The 21,956-nt window shown below is 44.9% G+C and overlaps 2 protein-coding genes across 4 annotated transcripts in view; one reads left to right on the forward strand and one right to left on the reverse strand.

Moving 5' to 3' along the window:
• The window catches only part of TMCO4 (transmembrane and coiled-coil domains 4), a 42,910-nt gene extending 41,775 nt beyond the window's left edge, over positions 1–1,135 (reverse strand). For 2 of the 3 annotated variants that reach the window (XM_032201456.1, XM_032201455.1), the window contains exon 1: positions 572–614. The gene's annotated coding sequence lies outside the window, so the exon portion shown is untranslated. Of the gene's footprint in view, positions 1–571; positions 615–1,089 lie in introns of those variants that run through there. The other variant, XM_032201454.1, reaches the window with a different exon arrangement.
• A 10,045-nt stretch (positions 1,136–11,180) lies between these two features.
• Positions 11,181–20,490, forward strand: OTUD3 (OTU deubiquitinase 3). The gene is made up of 8 exons (XM_032201703.1): positions 11,181–11,314; positions 11,559–11,707; positions 12,486–12,598; positions 15,398–15,520; positions 16,211–16,333; positions 16,862–16,958; positions 17,748–17,929; positions 18,258–20,490. The coding sequence occupies exons 1-8, from the start codon at positions 11,181–11,183 to the stop codon at positions 18,432–18,434; spliced, it is 1,098 nt and encodes a 365-aa protein (XP_032057594.1). The 3' UTR covers positions 18,435–20,490.
• Positions 20,491–21,956: the final 1,466 nt, after the last annotated feature.

The following is a 21,956-nucleotide window of genomic DNA, read 5'->3' on the forward strand; positions in this document are numbered from 1 at the left end:
GAAATGAGAGCTCTGAGGATGCTCTGATCAAGACCCTGGATGTGTGCCCTTCACACAGGTGTCGATTTTGCCATAAACATTGAGGAAAATGGGCTTGGTTTTTCACATGGCAGCATAAAAATAGCAACGTGACTTAGTACAAATACTTAGCCCAGGAAGTTTTGCCACTAAATTCAACAAGAGGGAATCAAGACCTGAGCAAGAAACATACAATGAAAGTTATTTACAGCTTGTGACACTGGAATTCAGGTCTCTGTCTTCAACAATGCAATTCAGCAACCTATAGCATTTCCATAATCTGAACTGCCATTTGAAAGAGAAACTTGTATCGCTTCCAGTGCTTACTTTTCACACAAAGCCCTTTGTTTTCTTGAGAGGTGGTGTATTTTATATAGTGCTTCCTGCAATCCTATGGGGAAAGTAAAAAGATAACCCTTCTGTGGATCTAAAGCTGTACAGCAGAGGCATGCTCTCCACAGTCAGCCTTCACTTTTAGCCCATCAATACTAAGCGCAAACGTGGAAGGCAATTAATCCAGATTAATGCAGCCCTGGATAAAACCGCTTCTCACCTCACAACACGCGAAGGCAACGCAGGCCGCTGCCACGGAGACGTGTCCTAAATAAATGGAAATCAGAGATTAGAGATGGAGGGCAGAGGGACAGGGGCATAGCAAGGCTAGAAGCTGAAATTGAGCAAAATTGAGCGTGTTGGATGTGGTTAACACAGACGCTTGTAGCAGCAGTCGTTTAGAAGCAGGGTCCTTACACGTCAGGTAGGCACATTACCAGCAAATAAAAAAACCCTCAGTGGAAAAACACAGAGACGCCTCAGCTCGAGGCTGACACTGCCACTAGGCTGCTGATAACACTCAGTTTTGTCGCAAATCCTTTCAAGTCCTACCACCACCAGCCACCCCCCCACGACACCCCCTGAGGAGAGCGACCCCCTGCAGGGGCGGGAGAGCCCAGGGGCGCGACGCCGCCACAGCCCTGCCCTCAGGAGCCGCACCACGGCCGGTCCCGGAGCCGAAAGAGCCCCGGGGAGCCCCGTGAACCCTCTCCCCACCTCCCCCGGCCCGGCTCCGACCTGCTGCCGGCCCGGCCGCCCTCAGGGGCCGCCGCGCTCCCGGCTGCCACCGCCTCCCGCCCCTTCCGCCCCTGTCAGCCCTACGGAGATTGCGTAAGGACAGCGGGCAGTGCTGGGCGGCCTGCGCTCTCCTACGCTGCTGGCGTAGCGTAAAGAGGGCGGGCGGGCGGCGCGCTGCGCTGAGGGGGGTGTGTTTTGGGGCCGGGTTGATGGCGAGCTCTGCTCCCTGTTTTCGCCCTATTCCTGGTATTTGTACCGCTCCCGGCCTTCCTATAGGGATTGTGATAGGGTTGTGACAGCGGTGGGGCAGCAGTGAGGCCTGGTGCTGCTTCAGTCAAAATAGGTGTCACAGCTCCTTCCTCACAGCACCCTTGCTCTGCCATCTTGGGTGCCCTGCTAGGGTTTAGGGCTGAGCTGAGTGGCAGCTCTTCCGTCCCCCTTTAAGGCTCTTCTTTCCCTCTGAGAATGCTTCTTTCTCAGAGGGAGGATTGCAGAGAGCGATGGGGTGAGGTGTTTTGGGTGAAAGCTGCTCTCAGGTCACCACCACTGAATCTGTAGACATCTTTGTTGCCCCTGACACGAGACAGGTTGGCAGCTGCTCTGAGGGCAGGTGCTGCCTCACGCTGCATGTGATCCACCATGTGGGATCCCAAAGGCATCCAAACAGGAGCTGAAGTAGCTTTTTGTGTGTATATATGTATATACACATGTATGCACACATCACGGCGTGGGTGAAGCTTCAGTCGTGCTTCACCCTGTGTTGTTACCAGGTGGGATCCCAAAGGCATCCAAACAGGAGCTGAAGTAGCTTTCTGTATGTGTATATTATATATATATGTATATATGTCCAGGCAAACATGAGGACCATGGATATATTGCTTCTGATGGAAGCAGGGCTCCAGGCACAGGCTGGGAGGCTTTGGTCAGCCAGCTGTAGTTAACTGGCCCTGCGGAAACCCCAGGGCTACACCTGGGCTGTGGAATTAACTCAGCTACCTCAGCATAAGGCTTTTGCATTGTGTTTTATGGGTTTTGAGAAATGTTTTTGCTTTGAGAGGAGGCTCGAGTGGGAACTGCAAGTACAGTGCTTGCCAATTCTTAGTGAAATCCAGTTTTTCAGGGAAGAGAAGCAGTTTTTCTGCATTGCCATGTTTCATGAAAGCAAAACTTGGTTACTTGGTATCTGGGGTAACTGATTTATACTTAAAAATGTGCTACTTTGGACTTGTAAGGTAAAAATAAATAAATAAATCCACATACTTTTTCTGTTTAAAAGCCCTTTTAATGTGGCCAAATATCCTGTCCCACTTGCTTGCAATTAACATTAGGTCCTTTCGCTTTATTCACACAAGTACTCATTACCCCTATGTATTTTAAGCATCATCATATAGATAAATGTGACAAGGTTTAGAAGGCGTGCTCTGCTGATCCCCATTAAGGTACAAAAGGTACATACATGTACTTCATTTGTGACTTAGGTAACTGCATAACACCGTGGACAAGCTGCAAATAGTTCACAACAAGCAAAAAAATCCTCTGGACACAAATCTGTGCTCTCAGACCAAAATCTGCAAATTAGTTTCTTGCAGATTTGACAGCAGTGCGTTTGAGGACCAAAAGTTGTCTTTGTACAGCATCTGAGTGATGTTGAAGTGTGAAATACACTATTTATTCCATGTTTATTTTTGCCTGTTTATATCTGTGTGATAATGCAGAAGAGCTGTTCAAAGTAGTTCAAATCAGGAGTGGAATGATAATTAATCATGGGTTTTATCAGATGTTGTAAACTTGGGATCTTATTATATAGCTTAATAATAACCAAAGGCAACATGATTATTGATAATTTAAGGTTCTGTAGATAAAGCTGGACTCCTGTAGTTAACAGTGATTTAGAACACCTCCGCTCACATTTTTTAAGGCACCCGTCTCCCTCACATAATTAGCTGTGGTGGGTGACCGGTGCTGTTTGTTGATAAGAAACCTGAAAATGATTTGGGATGGGGAAGGTTTGTAAAACATAGTTCTGATGTATTCATGCAGTACGTTGGCTGCTGCTTTGGCCCGTTTGTCACTATGAACCTCTCTTTGTCAGACTGCAGTTTGTTATTTAATCACTGCACGAAATCAGGAGCCAGCTAGGTATGGTAAGCAGGGCAAGGTCATTTGGAGCTGAGACTTTATTGTCAAAAAAATTGGTGTGAAGAAGAACCGGATGCAAACAGATCCTTTAACATTTTAGAATACAAATAGGAATATTTTGACATTTTCACTGTAAACTTAATTGCTGCTTCAGAGGTTTACGTCATCATTGATCCTTATCTTGTCAGATGGGAATTAGCAGCTGTTATAAAAGATTTCAGCTTATAGGAGGTAATGACTTCCACCAACATCCATGAACTCTGGATCAGATAATTGTTACTGGCTCTAAAGACCAAAGAATCATTTCAGTTGAATGCTGAACACAGGCTTGGCAAGTGTTAGCACAAAGCAGCAGGGGTGGAAATCGGGACATCTGTGGCTGGTGATCTCAGCGCGTGGCTCCACAGAGTTCACAGAATGTTAGGAATTGAAAGGGACCTTGAAAGATCACCTAGTCCAATGCCCCTGCCGGAGCAGGAACACCCGGATCATGTCACACAGGAGTGCTTCCAGGTGGGTTTTGAATGTCTCCAGAGAAGGAGACTCCAGAACCCCATGGGAAGCCTGTCCCAGTGCTCCATCACCCTCACCATGAAAAAGTTTCTTCTCATATTTAACTGGAACCTCCTACGTTCCAGCTTGCACCCACTGCCCCTCGTCTTACCAAGCTCTCTCAGTGTGTCAGTCTCTCACTGGTAATTGCACTGGTGTCCTACATTGTGTTAGAAATTCTGTTTGTATCTTCAATGCAGATACAAACCTTTGGTGCTCTGCCCTTATATCTGGGAACGGGATGGCTGTTTTCAGGGGAAACATTTATTTCCCTTCAAATCCTTCGTGGTTTGGTTGTTTGTTTCTTTTTGTGCTATGAGCATCAGTGCAAATCAACATGATTCACGTGTCCTGTTCTTCCTTTGCACATTGGGGCAGTGGCATATGCTGCCTTCAGGGAAGCCTTTTTCCATTGGCTTTTTTGCCATCGTAGAAATTAGTATAATAAAATTGAATGTGAGACCCTTTTTGGTATGTAGCAAACTGATTTTTTCAGACTTATTTTCAGACGTCATTTGTTGACTCCCATGTACTGACAAGCACAGAGAGGTGAACCCACACATCGTGTGATATGGAGGATGAGGGACACTGCCTCTTGGTATCTTCAGGTCATCTCCTGACTGATGATAGCAAACTCTTATTGGGTGTGACTTGAATGCCCTTCTGGAGTGGGTGTTGTTTGGTATCGGTCTCACTTGGGAAGAGACCAAGTGTCTTGGGCAAAACTGCCCATCTTTTTTCCTTCGTAATTGGGGTATGTCATGGCTCCCGTCCAGTTCATCTTTGCCATCTTATCTTTAGGACAGCCTGTTCTTTCCTCGCTATCTGGTCGTTTGAATGAGAACAGAGTGCTGCGCAATTAGTGCACACTTTTCCTTTAACCCTTCTACCTTACTTTGATGCGTTCATGCACAGCATGTCAAGGCCAATATGACTTGTTACATGCCTCTGGAGTGCAAGTCATCCACTGCTGTGGGCAAAGAGCTCAACTGGAAAATTGTCCACGAGCTGAAAGACTTGGCATGAGTTTCTGGGATGGCTTTCAGGTGAATACCCGGCCCATCCTTTGTGTCTGAAATAATATCATTCAAGAAGATACTTGTGTTTAAAACTTCCTGCCTTTTCCCCATTGAAAAGCTTTCCTTGGTTTGGCTGTTGGTGGGTGTTATTACATACGTACTCTGCAATTGCTGTACAAATCTATGAGAAGAAACAAAGCATTTGTTCTCCTTGAAGGTTCCTGTTCTTAGGTAGAAAATGGACCTGTTTTTTCCGAGGCACAGGGGGACAACAGCTCCTTACCCTCTTCATCTAATCCGTTTTATCTGCTGGTGGGACACACTGTCCATATATATAGAGAAATGCATATGTATAGTGAGCAACTGGGGTCCAAAAGTTTCCCTTCTTAACGAGCGCAAATATTTACTACAGCCCTGATCCAAAGTCTGCTGAGACCTGTGGTACTCTTAAAAACCTAACGTAGCTAAAGCAAGCTCCTAATTTTTTCCAGTTTTATTTTAGTTGAGTTGTAGGGTATTTTCTTTGCAACTAAGTTAGTTTTTCTTTTAAATCAAGGAAAAAAAGCCCAGCACATTACTTTTCTGCTTTCCTCACTGACTCACTTGTACAGACTCCCTAAAATGCTTTCCCAGCTGTAGTTCCTGTCGGGAAGCTGTGAAATATTTTGATGGCAATTATTGGAGAGGAATTAAAACACAGAGTCAGTGAGCAATTAGCATTATTCAGCTTTAATGGACACGTTCCATATATTAAAAAAAAAAAAAAAAATCGTGTGTGGTATAGCAGAACAATTGACAGATTCCTTTTTATCTTTGGAAGGAGAATTTGTGGGCATCTCCAACGGGCAATGTTGCACGTAATGTGAAGAGAGCAAGAAGAGAGGTGGTACAGGCAGCCAGATAAAGGGGTTCAGCTGAGAGAAACTATTTCTGTGCTCCATAACATGGGGCACTTGGAGTGTCATCAGCTTTTCAGAGCCTTGCACTTTGCAAGTTGTGAATGTAACAATTAGAAATGTTGATTTTGCCTCTTCCTCTCTAGTTTCAAGTGCAACGTGAGATGACATCAACTGATGTTCCCTTTTCCCGTTCCCACCCCTGCTAACAACCTTCTGGTCAGGGATCCGGATTAATGTGATAAACTCTGTTAAAACTACCCTCTCGCATTAAGGCTAGGCATCCAACCCCAGATTTAGCAGTCTAATTCCCCACATTGTCACAAGAAAAGGTACACCTGTGTTAGGAATGGGAAAACACAGTGACAGCTACAGATTTTCACAGGGTACAAATGTCACACGTTTCAGCTAATGTTCTGCAGTAGAAATTGGAGAGAGGATGTGAGCAGGACTAAAATGATGAAAGCAAAACAACAACTATTCATCTGGGATAAAAACCGGCTTACAATTTTATCTTACAAATATCAGCATACAAGTATTTTACCGTTTTCAGTAATAAAATTAAACAACACTGCATTGCCTTTGAGGCTTAGTGGGATAAGTTCAACACTTCGAGGTTCTGATGTGAATGTTTGCTTTCAAAGTCCAGTAACTGCCTAGTGCTCCTGATACTCGGCTGTGCAGGTGGAACCAGTCATTATCTCGAGGCAGCTTGTGCTGTTTCAGGCAATAGCAGCGACGTGGGTCTCCTTGTGGCAGGCTGTGAGTGAGTTGCCATTACAGCTCCAGTAGAATTTAGGAGTGCAGCAAAGCACCATAGACATGAGCAACCCCAAAGTAAGCATGACACAAATTACCCATTTTATCGTCCCCGAGTATATGAACGGGAGGATGAGGATCGTGAGAATCACCAAAAGCAGCAGGAGCAGCACAAGTCTCTGGATAGCCAGCCTATTGTCTGCTGGAACATTTTGGTCTCTGTATAAAACATCTTGGCTGCTCTGAGCCCAGCTGCTGCTGTCCAGCCCCGGGGGAGAGATGTGTACCTCAAGAGCTGTGTCAGGATGTTCCAACTGGTCCATGATTTCTTCTTTGTTTGGAAGCGTGCGGATAAATCCTCCTGACACAGGCGTGTTTTTTCTGCACAGGGGGCAGGTGATTATCCAGGTATCGTCTTCTTTCCTGAGGATAAGCTTGAGGCAAACTGCACAGAAAGCGTGCTGGCAGTCGAGGAGCTTTGGGACTCTGTACACGTTGTACTTGTTGAAGCAGACCAGGCAGTCCATGTCTGCAATAGATGGTGTGGGTGAAGGCTGGTAGCTTCTTTTGGAACCGTACACTTCAGGAGAGCTTGAGTTTATCACCATAACAAGCGGCTTTGCGTTTGGATAGTCACTTTCCAAAAATGCTGGCTTAAAGGTATCAGGACCGTCTGGCTCTGTGTCCAGAGATCTCTCCATTTCTTTCAGATGTTCTTCAGCAAACGCCAGTCCCTTCGCATCGGCAGCGTTTTCTGTGAGGGGTCCTGCCCCGCTCATTTCTGCAGCACCTTCTGCAAAGGGCGCAGGACCTGTCTTCTCAGCCTGGGGTGTCCCAGAAGCTGTCGCTCTGTTTTCGCTGCTTGGCTTGTCCGTGGGTTTCTCCATGGAGATAAACCTCGGTGCGGTTTGTCTTCCCTTAGCTGAAGGGTCTGCGGAGTTCCTGGCTCCTTTTATGTGCTCCTTTATTCCTGTTGTGTGCATGATCGAATGACAGCTTTAAGCGTGTTGTGCTCTTACAATGTGATGTTTTTATGAGGTGGTGACCTGAGTTAACGATTAACTCCGTGGCTAAGACACTTTACAACGGCTGATATCACTGAGCAATTCTTGTCCAGAAGCAGATCCCGTGGCGTTAAGAGTCTGCAGCTTTGTTCACTGTGATAGCCAAAGGGACAGAATGGCACTACCATTATTACCAAATTAGTACTTAATTTCTTAAAAGTGATTTCTCTGTGCCCTAAACACAGCCTTGTTGGACAGTGGCAGATCCAAAAGAATTATCTGGTATGAAGTGGTGTACGCAGTGCTTTGATTAGAGAGAGCATGGGACAGAAAGGCAGAAGTGTCCTGCTTCTCTCTTGCACTGGCTTTCTGCATGGCCTGGGTAAGTTGTTTCATTCTCCTCTTAGCTGTTGGCATAACCATGGCGAGGAACGTGTCATCTCGTGCTGCGTCGCAGAGCCTTTTACCTTGGATTGACAGGAGAACCCAACATCTGTTAGCCAGGCATGGCAGAGCTGTCACAGCAGTGCTGAACCCTCCAGGTAGGAGCTCTGCTCTTGCTTTAGCACTGCTTGCTGCACCCGAGCTGCTCCCTTACAGCATAAATATGTTAATGTTGAGTGTTAAATGTCGGATTATTATCTGTTCCTTATTGTAGGAACATTCCTGTTGGTTTTAGTCATCAGAGGGCTTCAGGCACTAACTGAAGCGTGGTTTGGGATCCCCGAGGTTCTTACAGAGTCCATGGAAGAGATCTGTTGGTAGGGCTCCTCCTTTTCTTGCTGTTCACAGGACAAGCTCATGCACTCCCAGGAATGCACTTCTGTTAGGTGGTTTTGTGAATATTCAGCTCATCTAAAAAAAAATAAAATAAAATGCACAAACACAATCCCTCATTCTCTAACTTCTTTCTGCCTTTCTTGAGGTATAAAATACAGGTTGTTTTCACAGCAAGAATCCCATGGAAGGAAGGAAGGTAGAAAAGGAAGGATTGCCAATACCGGAAGGCTAGACTAGGTCAGAATTCCTGGGAGAAGACATGCAGTACCGATTCTGTAGCCTCAAGTGCACCTGAGTGCTGGAGCAATCTGTGCTACCGAGTCCCAGCCCCTCTCTCCAACAGAGCAGCAGCAGAAAGAACTGAAACAGCCGCAATTAGAAGGGGAAGGAATTCAGGAGGGCTCTAATCTCATGAACTGCTGGCAGGGGGATGAGGTGAGAAGGTTCTTTGCTGAGAAATAGTAAAAGGTTTGTTGTTAGCAAACTTCATAGAAGTGTCTGGGTGTTCCTGCTGTACTGCTGCTGACACAGGATATAGCAGTGTTTGACAGACTTCGAGGTGACCCCAGATTTTAGGGAGCGTGAAGATTTGCAGAAGTGAGACTCATAACTCATATCTGAAGTGCAAGAATGTTTGGAATTGGGCTTGGTGCACTGCAAGGCTTAGTTATGTTTAAAAATTGGATAATTTTTCTATTGCATTTCACATACCTTTTAGTAAGTTAATTCTGTTAAAAAAAGAAAAGATACAGAGGGAAAAAAAGTCCATTTTTAAAATGCTTTTCAAGTTCATATTTAGACTGCTAATTCCTTTCTTAGTGTCTTAAAACGTAGAGATTCTCAGTGAATCAGTGGACAATATGAAACAGTTTTGCATTGCAGATGTTGGGAAACTGGAACAGACACCAATGGGGGCAGCTACACTGCAAACTTAAAAACTCAGTGGGATGAATCCATGCCTTTGCTGTTGCTCTGTCTTCAGCAGCGGCCGGGAGTGACTTTCCCTTTGAGCACATGTCCTGGAAACCCAGCTGTTGGAGAGGTGTTGTTACTTTGCTACTGATGCACGTCAGCAGCAAGGACGACTCACTCGAAGGAAGGGAAAACAGAGCTCGTCACAGCTTGGCGAGGCCCTGCACTTCTCCAGGCTGAGCTGGTTTTGGCTGGTCAGGCAGCGGGTGAGCTCTCCGCCCAGTTTTATTGGTGATATTTAATTAAAGATGCCTCTTCATTGTTGTCCTCCACTGGTGACGTTTTCAGCCACGTGTTCAAAGGACCTGTCCAAATTTTGTCTCTGTTTTGTCTTTGGCTGCATGTGTGATGTTCACTGGCTTGTAGATATGTTATAGTGAGCTGAGCTGACTATAGCTCTATAATGCTTCGTATGCTAGTTACCATTTCATTAATCATTTGCAGTCAGTTTGCAGACACATCCTGTTTTCCTGCTTTTAGAATATTTGCATACGAAAATGTTTTTCCTTGGAATGTCTCCTCTCATGGATTTGTTTATGGCAGGAAATGGATACAGAAGAGTAGTCACATCATTCCAGGTTAATCTCGGAGTGAGACACCAGCTTGCTATCACAGAATCATTCAGGTTGGAGAAGACCTCTAAGGTTATCTAGTCAGCCCATCAAAGCTATAGAGCCTTCAGCACAGTAATCTTCAAAATATTCTAGGAGATAATGTTTATAGTCCCTTGAGCTTCTTCCTGCTCTCAAGTTATATTACAGCTTCTTGTGACTGGACAAAAGGAACTTATAGATATATACGATATTAAATATTATTTTGATGTGGAGCCTCGTATGGTATCACCCACTAGTGGGCATAAGCGTGAGTAAGAGCAGAGAGCTGCAGTGCCTGGGCAGTCGCCTTCAGACTTGCAGCACATCTTCTGGCGTGGCAGGGGGCTTCTTACACGGGGGTTGAAAAGCAGCTTGGAAGCAGCCTTTTTACCTGATCCTAACCAAGGCCTGTTTGACCTCACAAATGTGACCTGAGAGCCTCTCGGGGGAATCCAACGTGGCTATTTGGTCTTGCCTTGTTTGTCTGCGATGTGCTCTTGTAGCACACCCGTAATGCTCGTGCCTGGGAAGTTGACTCACTCTGTACGTCTGGGTCTGTTTCCACCTTGGGAGTGTTTTTTCAGCTTTCACCAGGAAGCTGTTTGGATGCACTGCCTGAACAGAGCTAGGAACTGGGATCTGAGAGCATCAGGCAAACTGTCTTGTCATACCTGCAGGGCAAAGTAGGGCAAGAAAAAAAATAAATGGGTAACCACAGATGGGTTAAAATGGACCCAGTGATCGGGGGCAGCACTGGATGGTGTTAATGGTGGGGTGGTTTTGTTGCTCGCTGCCAGAAGGGTGGCAGAGCTTGAGGCTAACAGATCTCCTGGTGCTGAGCCTTCAGCTGCGGCCGTGGTCTCAGTTTGGGGCTCGTAACGAAGCTCTGGAGCTGCCCCAGATGTCTTACAGCTGCAGCACCAGGCTCGGTGGCGGTGCTCCCTGTGGTTTAGCAGCTCCCCATCCACCTTGTGCCCAGAGAACAGGTGAAGAAGCCCTTTTCCTAACACACCTGAGGTTCACTCCCAACTGGGCAAACCGGGAGCGGGTCCCAGCGGGTCCCAGCAGGTCCCAGCGGGTCCCTTCTCCCTGCCTGCTCCTGGCTCAGACACAAGCTCCCCGTGCAGCCTGAGGAAGAGGAGGGAGGCACCGAATCGGGCTCTTTCCAACCCTTTCCAGGCTGCACTCGCAGGACGCACCCTCACAGGGCTTTCCTGACAGAAACTCGCCCCGGCCTTTCCCTTCTGCAGAGCTGCCTCAGCACATCCCTTGGCGGCGCTGCTCCGCTGCTCCCCGAGTGCCACCTCGCGGGCTCCTCTTCTCCTCCTCTTCCTCTTCCTCCTCCTCCTCCTCCTCCTCCGGAGGCAGGGAGCGGGGATGTCCCGCAAGCAGGCGGCCAGGGCCCGGCCCTCCGGCCGCAGGAGAGCCCCGAGCCCCTCGGCGGGCGGAGGCGGCCTCGCCAGGCAGCTCCGAGCCCTCGGCCTCAAGCTGCGGGAGGTGCCGGGCGATGGGTGAGTGCCGGGGCCGGCCTTGGGTCCCCGACCCCAGGGGGGATCGCTCCTTGCTCGTCCCGAATCCCCCAAAGGCTGTGAGGGGTTCGTGGGTCCCCCCCCGCCTGGCACCCGCTGCGCCCAATCTCGTCTCCTGCTGCCCAGGCTGTGTTTTTTCCACTTGTACACAAAGGTCATTGGTTTAATGTTGCTCTCTGTAGAGCAGCACTTCAGAAACGCTAACATTTAGTTTCTCTCCCCTTAGCAATTGTTTGTTCCGGGCCCTTGGTGACCAGCTTGAGGGACACTCCCGAAACCACCTCAGACATCGCCAGGAGACGGTGGACTACATGGTAAAGCAGCGGGAGGAGTTCGAGCCCTTTGTGGAAGATGATGTGCCCTTTGACAAACACGGTACAGACTCTGCAGGCACTAATAGAAGGGGTTGTTCCAAAATGAGGTTACATCTCCTTTGAGTACCTCTCCACTAAACCGTTTCTCATCCCTGAGCTATGCTGTGGCCACTCTCTAGATTTTAGAAACAGCAGTGAGTTTGCCTTTCTCTTTGTTATCTTTCTGTAGAAAGATGAGCTATTAAACTTCTCCTGGAACTTGTTTGAATTTAGGAAGAACTCAGAGAAGGAAAGAAAAAGAAAGTCTAGAAGTAATAATTTGGTGTTTTCAAAAGGAACTTGAGAAACTGAAGTTTTCTCAAAACTTCAAGTGTTCAAGGGTGAGCAGTGGGTGTTGCGTGGCTGATTTCCTTGTATTTCTTTTTCTCCTTGACGCTTGTTTTTTCGTAGTGTTAACCCAGGGGAAGATGGAAAGCAGAGACCAGCGCAGCCTTTGTTCTAACAGCTTTGGGTATGTGCCAGCTGACATGCAGGTGCTGCATGAAAGTAGCCTGGTCGTTCAGCACATGGCACCTACCTTCAGAGCTTTACACAGAACTGATGGCTTTGCATAATGAAAGGGTGTACTGTGCTTTTGGAGGTTTATGTGGCCATTTAAGACTTAGTAACCTCCGTTGCTACCAGATTGTTGCCTCTACGGTTACCATTTAATAGCTGGGATTTCCTTTCCAAAATTTCTTGGGCCCTTGTTGAAATTTATTTACTTGCTAAACGTCCGGTGCTTTTTGAAGTCTCAGAAACCAGTTCTTCATCTCTTCTGAATGTTTGTTTTCCTTTAGTTACCAACTTGGCAAAGCCGGGTACCTTTGCTGGCAACGATGCTATTGTGGCCTTTGCAAGGAACAATCAAATGAATGTGGTTATTCATCAGCTTAATGCTCCACTGTGGCAGGTGAGAAACAAAACTTCCATATTTTGGCCTAATTTTCAGCTGATGGATACAAACAGTGTTGAAACTTCCTGATCTGTTCACAGAAAACAAATACAGTGGTTGGCAGCCATAGTTAGCTTGGCGCTTGCTTTTTGAGCGTTGAAGGAAACCTCAAGTTCTCTGTGGGATTTGGAATGAGGAGTTGGTGGTTCTGACAACTGGAAAAATGAGGTTCTAGACTGGGCAGGAGAGGGAAAAAAAGGTTTTAAAATCTTAAAGTGGTGTTTAATCAGCTTCTGGAAAAGACTGTGCACTGTGGATTCCTCTTGCAGCTGGGGACAGGAAGAAGTAATTCATTGGGTCTCTCCTGCTTTCTTTTTTATTGTTGTTTTCCTGTGGCAGATCCACACTGGCATGGGTCCGTACTTGATCTCTGCCTGTTCATCAAGCAAGTGAGAGCCTACATCCAAGCCAGGATTGTTTCTTGACATTTTTAATGAGGGTAGTAGAGGGTTTAAGTGCTAAGCTGAATTCACAGAGTACCAATGAAGTATGTAGGTGAAACAGGGCAGTAAAGAAAAAAGACCAGGTAAAAGCTGTAGGTCGTGTCTTTGGAAACATTTGAAACAGTGTTAGATGGATTCTGAACCCAAATAAGTTTAAACCTGTATCTATGTGGCAGCAATGTGCAGTAAGACAGCTCACCTATGTATAAAAAAAAAAATAATCAACTGCTTGACCTGCGAGAGAGAACAGAGGTAATGGAGGTAATGACCCTGCAGGAGAGGTCATGGAGGTGCTGTTCATGTGTTGTTGCTGTTTTGAACCAAATACTCACCTCAGTGCACTGAACTCTTATCGAACTTTTTGCACATCCTCTCAAAAAACTCAACCTCCTTTTTCCCATTCATTGACCTTTCCTGGGCTGTAAATACCACGTTTGTGATGAGGTTCCATTTTGTGTGCCCGAGTGGAGTTTTGTTAGTGAGGGTGCGTCATGAAAATGGCATAAGTAGAGAGAGCTGTCAATAATTGTAATGTACGGAGTCCCCTGCCCACACAGAGGGGATCACAACATGGGGACAGACTTACCAAGTTGCTAATTTTCCATATTCTACATCCTTTTTTTTTTTTCTTTTTTTTTTTTTTTTTTGGAACCCCTTTGGAAAGACAAGATTACAAAGAGAGCACTTCCAGAGAAGCAGACCAGCAAGATGCTTTAAGCAGATGGTGTGAATCTCTCTGTTGGTCTCAACTCTAAAGCAGATGGTGCATTATCCTTTAACTTTAAGAGAGCCACTGGCATGTGCTGAAGCTAAGGTGGAGAAATGTGAGCAGGAGAAGTGTTCGGGACCTCCAGCTGTTTCTCAGACTGTTGGAGCTGGGCATTTCTATGCTGACTTCTTAAGGCTTTAAGCACCCTTTACCTTTTTTTTTTTTTTTTTTTTTTTTTTTGATAGTGACCGCAAATATAGAGATAGAAGTTAGCACAGATGTATAAGTTATTTTGTTGGCTTTTGGGGTTAGTATTCACCTTTTCCCTGTGTTTTTGCTTTTTTTTTTTTTAACTGCAACTACGTTTTACTTACAATTTCAGTGTATTTTGGAAAGAGCACACAAAAAGAAGCTTCGGTTTCTTTGTCAGTAGTTGCCAACTTTCAGAATCTTTCAAGAGCTTCAGCATTTGTTAGATACCTATTCTGACTCTGGCAAATGAAAAATATTGATGACAGATCTTACTGAAATCCAACGCAGCGAACAGCTTAATAAGATAAAAGGCAGGAGTTAAGTATAACCAGGCACTGAGTTGGAATTTACAGGTGAGCAAGTGTAAAATAGATGAATGAAGAATATCTATTGTGAAATCTGAAGTTGTTAATGTAACTCAGAGTGCAGACGTAGTCGAAAGGTGACTTGGTGTAAATTCTATAAGTTGGGAAAAGATGTAAAAGGATTGGGAAACTCTGGAGCCCTAAAGCAAACTTTTTTGTTGTTTGCTTACTGTCATCTTCTCCAGCAAGGGTGTCAGATCTTTGAACTCTGGCTCGACAGGTAAGCAAAGGAGATTTGCAGGTGTGTAATTTTCTGCATTCCTTGCAGGAGTTGAAATGCTGCTGGCTTTTAGCTAATAGCTTGAGACCCTTATGATCGGGGTAGGAATTGTTCTTGCATCAGTATAGATAATACCACAGCGAGAATTCTCTTACAGAAGCCACTGTAATTGATGCTGACAAAGCAAAGGAACATCTGTGCTCCTGAGTGGAGTTAATAAATTTTCATGGTTTGGCTTTATTGGTCTTTCTTTTAAAAGCAAAAAATGTCAGCTTCGAATGTGAATCATTAAAACACCGTCTTGTCACAACAGCAGAACAAAGCTTACTCTGGGTGAGGGTTTCCACTGTGGTCCTGATGTGACCAGACTCATGTTCCTCATATTTGAGGGGAAAAAGGCATCGTTTATTGAATGGAGGCTGTTGCTGAAAATGGGGCTGGAAGAGATGATCAGAAAATTGTAGAAAACTTAGGAAATCGCTTTGAGCTTAGCCCTGAAGTATTTTCATATCATGTTTTGTTTGTAATGATGTAACTTCTGTGAACTGACCCCGTGCTGTTTATCTTATCCTTGAGACAGAAGTTCTGTTGATACTGTAGGCACATCTGGATTGTTAGGTCAACACTTCCTGTGTAAAGATACTCCAGTAGCTATGTACTTTGCTTCCTAGCACAGTGTTTCTCATTGCTTCAAAAAATAATACTAAGAAAAATCCGATGCTGAAGTTAAGGCCAAATCCTCATTTGTGGTCTGCTTGGTTCAATTAGATTCGAGGCACAGACAAAAACAACGCGAGGGAGCTGCACATTGCATATCGGTATGGAGAGCACTATGACAGCGTGAGGAGAATCAACGATGACTCAGAAGCTCCAGCATATCTTCAGATGGAGGTTGGTTACGACAGAATGACCTGAGATGGCTGTGGGGATAAATAACAGCTGACTGTTACTGGTTGATTTGCTTTCTCACTTGCATTGCGATCGAGAGAAGAATTTGGTCCCTGTCTCATGTGGGGATAGAAAAATTCCTAACGTGATTGTAATTAGTACTGCCTGATCTCTTGAGACCATATGTGAAGTGCTTAAATTACTGGGCTGGAAATCAGCCTTGAATGTGATGCAGTGATACGGGCTGTAGAAGTCTTGAAACAACCCCATCTAAATTACGTACTCATCACCTCAAATGCAAAAACAAATGGGAGGGAGGAAACGGATGGAAAGGCAACGGCCGGATACAATAATTCTCTTGATATCTCACTTTTTCCTGTTAAGGAATAAGCTGTGCTGTCTTCAGAGTTCTATGCACACATTTCTATGATGTGTGATATTGTAAGAAAATGAATACTTCATTTAAAAAGCCAGTGATTGTTGGTGTACATGATCTCGTACTATGAGAGTTTGCTTGACAGTGTATGAATTGTGGGAAATGGTTCCAGAGCAAACAGACGTTACACAATATCCAGGACTCTTTGATACAGGATGTTTCTGAGAAATTTGTGCCAAAATTAAATCTATGTTAATGGCAGATTTTTTTAAAAATTGTGTATGATGAAATAACTGTACACTTTACTTTTCCTTTAGATGCTTTCCAAAAGTGAGGCAAATGAGGAGGAAATGAAGCCAGAGAAGAGTGGCTCTGAAGATGAGACTGAAGTTGAAAAGGAAGCTGCTATACAAAAAGTGTGCAGTGCAACTGGATGTTCAGTAAGTATTGAGTACCCTTTCTTCCTTAAGAAAAATTCCAGAGAGTGTTTGTCCTGGACAATTTAATTACTACAGTCACAAATTGGAATGCATTTTGTCCTAGACTCAAATGCATACTGTGTGTGAATACTGAACAGTTTTGTAAGGTTTGTCTTGCAGTCTCTCAAGAAAATTTACTTTGAAATTTTAAAGAGTTTGTTTCACAAACTGTCTAGTCATTCAGGATGTTTGGTTTTAGCTGTGGTCACTAGATAACCTGTGTGGTTACTGCAGGTTGTACTGTGCAAATGCAGAGAATGGAAAGGATCAAGAGTGAAACAGTTATACTGAAATAGTATAGTCCTTTTTCCTGGGATCTTTGAGATTTTGAAGTTTTTTTCCCTCACTTTCTTGAGAAATGGAGTATGGGCTGATTGGAGGTCATGAAAGCAGACAGCAGCCCCCTCCTAGTGGTGCAAATGGTTGCCGAAGAGGTGTCTGTATGTCACTGGTTGGAACTCTCTTTAACGTTATCTTTCTCTTGGACAGGACATTGAGTTAGTAAGCCAGGTTCTGAAAGTGGAAGACTACAACGTAGATTCTGCAATATTTGCCATCCTTCAAGTGAAGGAAATGGAAGGAATTGGTAAGTACATGGACTTTGTCACTTGCTAACTTCAGACAACATTCTTCTGAGGCATCGTTCACTGTAAACAGCAGTTCAACAGGGACAGTAGCAGTGGAAGCTTCCTGTTGGCTGTGCTGCTGCCTCAGCCTTTCTGTGTTCGGGAAGGTTATGAGGGCAGATTTTGTGCACCTGTGGAGCCTTTCAGTAACAGTGCCTGTTGTGAGACTGACCTGGCACTGTTGAAGGCACTGAGCTAAGTTCGTATGAGCCACTGAGCATACCATATCCTAATTGATCTGTTTTGCATTTGTTCTGCTCTACAGTCTTGAAAACTCCATGTAAGCTTAGTAATCCCTGGAGCCGTTCTGCGGCCTCCTCACCAGATAACTCAGGTTTACCAGTATCTCAGAGCATGTTCCATCCTAGATCTGTTCTCTGGAGAACCTGAAGTACAGGTGTAGCCTAGTTCTTGAGCACTAGAGTCCCTGGCTTTTCCCTTGGTTGCCTGTGACATAGGGTCCTCTCTGTGAAGTTACAAGCAGACATTACTAGACCTTTACACTGAAGTTCTGTAAAATAACAGCATGCCACTGGATTAGTGTGGAGTGTCCCCTTTCCACATTCCAGCAGATGAAGAATATGTTGTCCTATGTGAGCAGACAGAAGAGGCTACTGAACTTTGTCTTTTTCCCTACTCAATCCAGCTTCCAAAAAAAACAGTTCCAGAAAGCCTGGAAGAAGGAATTGGCTGACACAGAGACAGCTTCTGTGTATAGAGTGTCTGAGAAAAAACTCTGTTGTTGGTAGGTGCTGAGGAGCAGCGCGATCCTCAGAGCAAAGGTCAGAAATCATGCACCTCAGCCCTGTGGGAAGATAACAGAAGTGGTTCAAGAATCTTTGGAAATCAGAGTTCGCATCAAGATGAAATAGAAAACCACAAAGGACTGGCTAAATCTAGTGAAAATAGTCGATCCAGCAAAAACCCAAAGGTATGTGAAGGGTCGTTTGACAGTGATATGTGGACATCCTTTAAAGATTAGAGCAGTTCTTAACCAGCAATTGTTCTCTTGTTTGAAGTAAAAAGTGCTTCCACTTACTGGATTTTGTAGCTGCTACAGTTGTGACTTTCCTCCAAGTCAAGTGTTTATTAGTGACGTACAGCACTTTTTCTAAAGTGCACAAAGTTCAGATAGTCTGGAATAAAAATTTTCTGGCAGCTGCTTTGGTATCTGCTTGTCTCCCTTCCAGTGTGCTATTTTTCCCCAGCTGGGCAGTAAATGGCTGTTTTCAACTTTGTTTTCATTCTTCCCTTTTCAGGTATCAAAAAAACAAAAGAAGGAACAGCAACGGCTGGAGAAAAAGAAGAGACAGGAAGAAAGGCACCGACAAAAGGTCTTGGCCAACAAAAGTAACTGTGCAGATAGCAACAGGAGAGAGACGGACTCGGATAACCAGATCACCTTGGTGAAGGCCATGACAGCTCTAAACATATGACTGATTGTTCTGAGCATTCTGGAGAGAAAAGCAAAGGAAACTGATCGAGACAAAACTCCTCTTAAGCAAATTTCCAAGCACCCGCTGTCATCTGGAAATCAATTTCTGCAGAAATCTCTGAGCACATAAGAACTTTGTTTCTTCAATTGCAGGGCAGTTACTCAATAATTCTACGTCAACTTGTGCGAGAGAAGAGAGCTTTAAACTTAACAAATAAGTAGAGGTTTATTTTTGTTCTTATGGAGTTAGGTTAAGGTGAGAACCTTTTCCTCACACAGCAATGCCAGACTTGCTTTGAGATCTCTTGATATGCTTAGATTTGTTATAGCAACTTTGTGCTTAGTTATGCTTAGAGGAGATTTATTTTACCTTACTGTCAGGGAAAGCGTTAACAGTTCTCAACTCAGGAACACACTTTTTTTTTTTTCTATTTAAATTTGAAAAGCAAGGGAACAGAGGAACAGAATCCTTCCGAAAACTAAATGTTAGCCAACACTATCAAACATAATATTCCTGTTTTCTTTCTCATCCAAGAGAATTAAACAAGTGGGCTCCTGGGACTGCAGAGCCATTTCTTCTGATCTATAAAGTCTACTGAGGTAGCAATATGATACACTATAAGCAGGCATGGGATTTCTGCCGAGTGCTGTTACTCGAACATCTGGAATCTCATCTCCTTTGCCATACTTTGGAGCTGTAGGGCCACTGCAGAGCTTTAGTCCAAGCCAGGAACTTGATAGTTGTTAGTCTCTAAATGAAATTTGTATAGCCAATGGATCAAGAGTTCTGGGAACAAGCTTCCAAGCAGCAGTGATCACTGGGATCCCTGCCTGCTTCACTCTTCATAAATCAAGCTTTTTCCAGAATAGGATTTTCATCTTAAATTCCTCTCGCATATGCTCACCAGGTACTGTGGAATGTATAGCTTGAACGCTGTGGTACTTTTATAGGGAATTTAGACTGAAGTGTAAGGACTGCAGGATTTGGCCCTAGGTTTGTGGCTTGCAGTATTTCAGCCTCACTCAGGTTTTGGACTTGTATCAAGCACTAAGCTTTAAGAAACCATGTGCACTTACACACAGTAAACAACAGGAGGCACTTCATCAGCCAGGGCAGAGATGAAATACATTTTTACAAAGTAAGGAACATTGTTGTTTTTCTTCAGTACATTGTTTGAAGCTTCCAAATCGATCTGGAAATGTAAATGCCTTTTTTGACTGAAATGCCAAAACCTGAGGTAGTATTTCTTCATATGCTCTGCTACTGCTCTTAATAGAGCATTTGAACAACAAAAAGGAAGGAGCTGTACTTTAAATACTGATGGTGTAGGCAAACAGGCTTGAATGCTTGTTAAAAAGTTACTTTGGTTCCTGTAAAGAGCTTGGCAGAAATAAAAAGAAATATAAAACAGCTCTTATGCTTTATGGAGGGACAGTGTCTGGGAAGTGAAGAAGCATTTTACGTGCTGCTGTAAGTGCCTGTGGTAGGCATTAGAAATTACTGCAGAGGGAAATCTGAATAGTATTTGGTAGGTAGGAGAACATGGATGAGCCTTGAATTTTCAGTGTTGTTTCAAAATCAGTAAAATCCATTTTATGCTAACCATTAGATGACCTGTTAGCAATGGTACTTCTGGAATTCTCTTTCCCACCTGACTTTTACAAAAGTGGAAAGAATGGAAAGCTTCAGTGGGACAAAGTGCAAGTCACTTCACTGGTGTGATGAGACTGGAAGGCAGCAGGCATGTCAAGGTAGTTCACGTAAATGTATCACCTTTGTTTTACCCAGCCGTGGAGGGATGTTTTTGGTTTTTTTTGGTTATTTACCACCAGTCTTGCCTCATCTGCAATATTTGAACAGCAAAGAAAGTCATCCATGATATCCACATGTGCAGCAGCATTCTGGAAGGTGCCTTCATTTTCTGTTGGGTTCTGCTGAAACTACACAAGAGTTTTCTTTCCCTTTCCTTTTTTAAATGCTCAGTGGGGCATATGCTTCTGTTACCAAACCAAATCCCCAGTTTTGGGTATTGAGTGCAATAAAGGTTTTAAAGAACGTAGAATAATCCTAGAATCATTAATGTTGGAGAAGCCCTCCAAGGTCATCTGGTCCAGCCATCTCCCTACCACCAATGTCAGCCACCAAACCCTGTCCCCAAGCACCACGTCCAACCTTTCCTTAAACACCCCCAGGGACGGTGACTCCACCACCTCCCTGGGCTACCCATTCCAGTGTCTGACTGCTCTTTCTGAGCAGAAATGTCTCCTCATTTCCAACCTGAACCTCCCCTGGCACAACTTGAGGCCATTCCCTCTGGTCCTATCACTGGTTACCTGTGAGAAGAGGCCAACCCCTAGGTCCCCACACCTTCCTTTCAGGCAGTTGCAGAGAGCAATAAGGTCCCCCCTGAACCTCCTCTTCTCCAAACCAACCAGGATGCCGTTGGCCTTCTTGGCCACCTGGGCACGCTGCTGGCTCAAATTCAGGTGAGCATCGACCAACACCCCCAGGTCCCTTTCCCTGCACAGCTTTCCAGCCACTCTGCCCCCAGCCTGCATGGTGTTGCTGTGCCCCAAATGCAGGACCCGGCCCTTGGCCATGTTGAACCTCATCCCATGGCCTCTGCCCATCGACCCATCCTGCCCAGGTCCCTCTGCACCCAATCTGGGTGAATGGTGTTTTGGGGGAAGTGTGGGTTAAAAGCAAAACTTCCAGATTATTTTAATGCATCTGCATCTCTTCATTTTGTTAATAGGCAGGAAAGGTTGGGCGTTGAGTAGTTGTGACCAGAACCATTTCTGTGGATGCACTCTGGCTACTGAGGCACACGCTCACCTGTCAGCTTTCGTGATGTTTGGAAACTTTGACAAAGGTGGGCAAATTGGGTCATTCTTTATACAATCTTATTAAGGCGATGTGTGCACGTGTCACTGTGTGTGTGTGGCTGAGCCTTGCTGGTGCCTGGAGCACAGCCTGTTTGCACACACAAACCTTAGAGGGCAGCATTGACTTAATCAGCTCTATCCCAGCTCATTTCTCTCTCATCTTTCCTTTTTGATATAAATATTTGGTTCATATTTCTGACTGAGGAGAAGCTTAGGTATAACTTGAAGAAACCCACTCTCTAACAGTGGAAAGCCATTGAGTGACCCAGTGACCCTAGGAAAAAAATATATATATTAAAATAACAACCTTGTAGAAAAACTATTAAAATTATAACCTTGTAGAATCCCAGAACCATCTAGGTTGGAAAAGACCTTCGAGATCAAATCTAACCATCAGCCTGACCCACCAAGTCCCACCACCAAACTGTGTCCCATAGTGCCCCTACAGAGTTCTGCACCCCACAGAGGGTGCAACCCCACAGACGGGTGCCAAACTGAGCACAGTCTTTGAGGCCAAAGGCAGCACGGAGGCACTTCCACCTCCCAGGTGTGATGAGCAGCTCTTCATTAGGGCTAATTGCTGCTGCCATGCACCTCCTGGGGGACCTGCCTCATTCCAGAACCCTGTGAGGACCTA

This window comes from Aythya fuligula, chromosome 21, assembly GCF_009819795.1.
Source record: "Aythya fuligula isolate bAytFul2 chromosome 21, bAytFul2.pri, whole genome shotgun sequence".
In the NCBI taxonomy this organism is placed as follows: Eukaryota; Metazoa; Chordata; class Aves; order Anseriformes; family Anatidae; genus Aythya; species Aythya fuligula.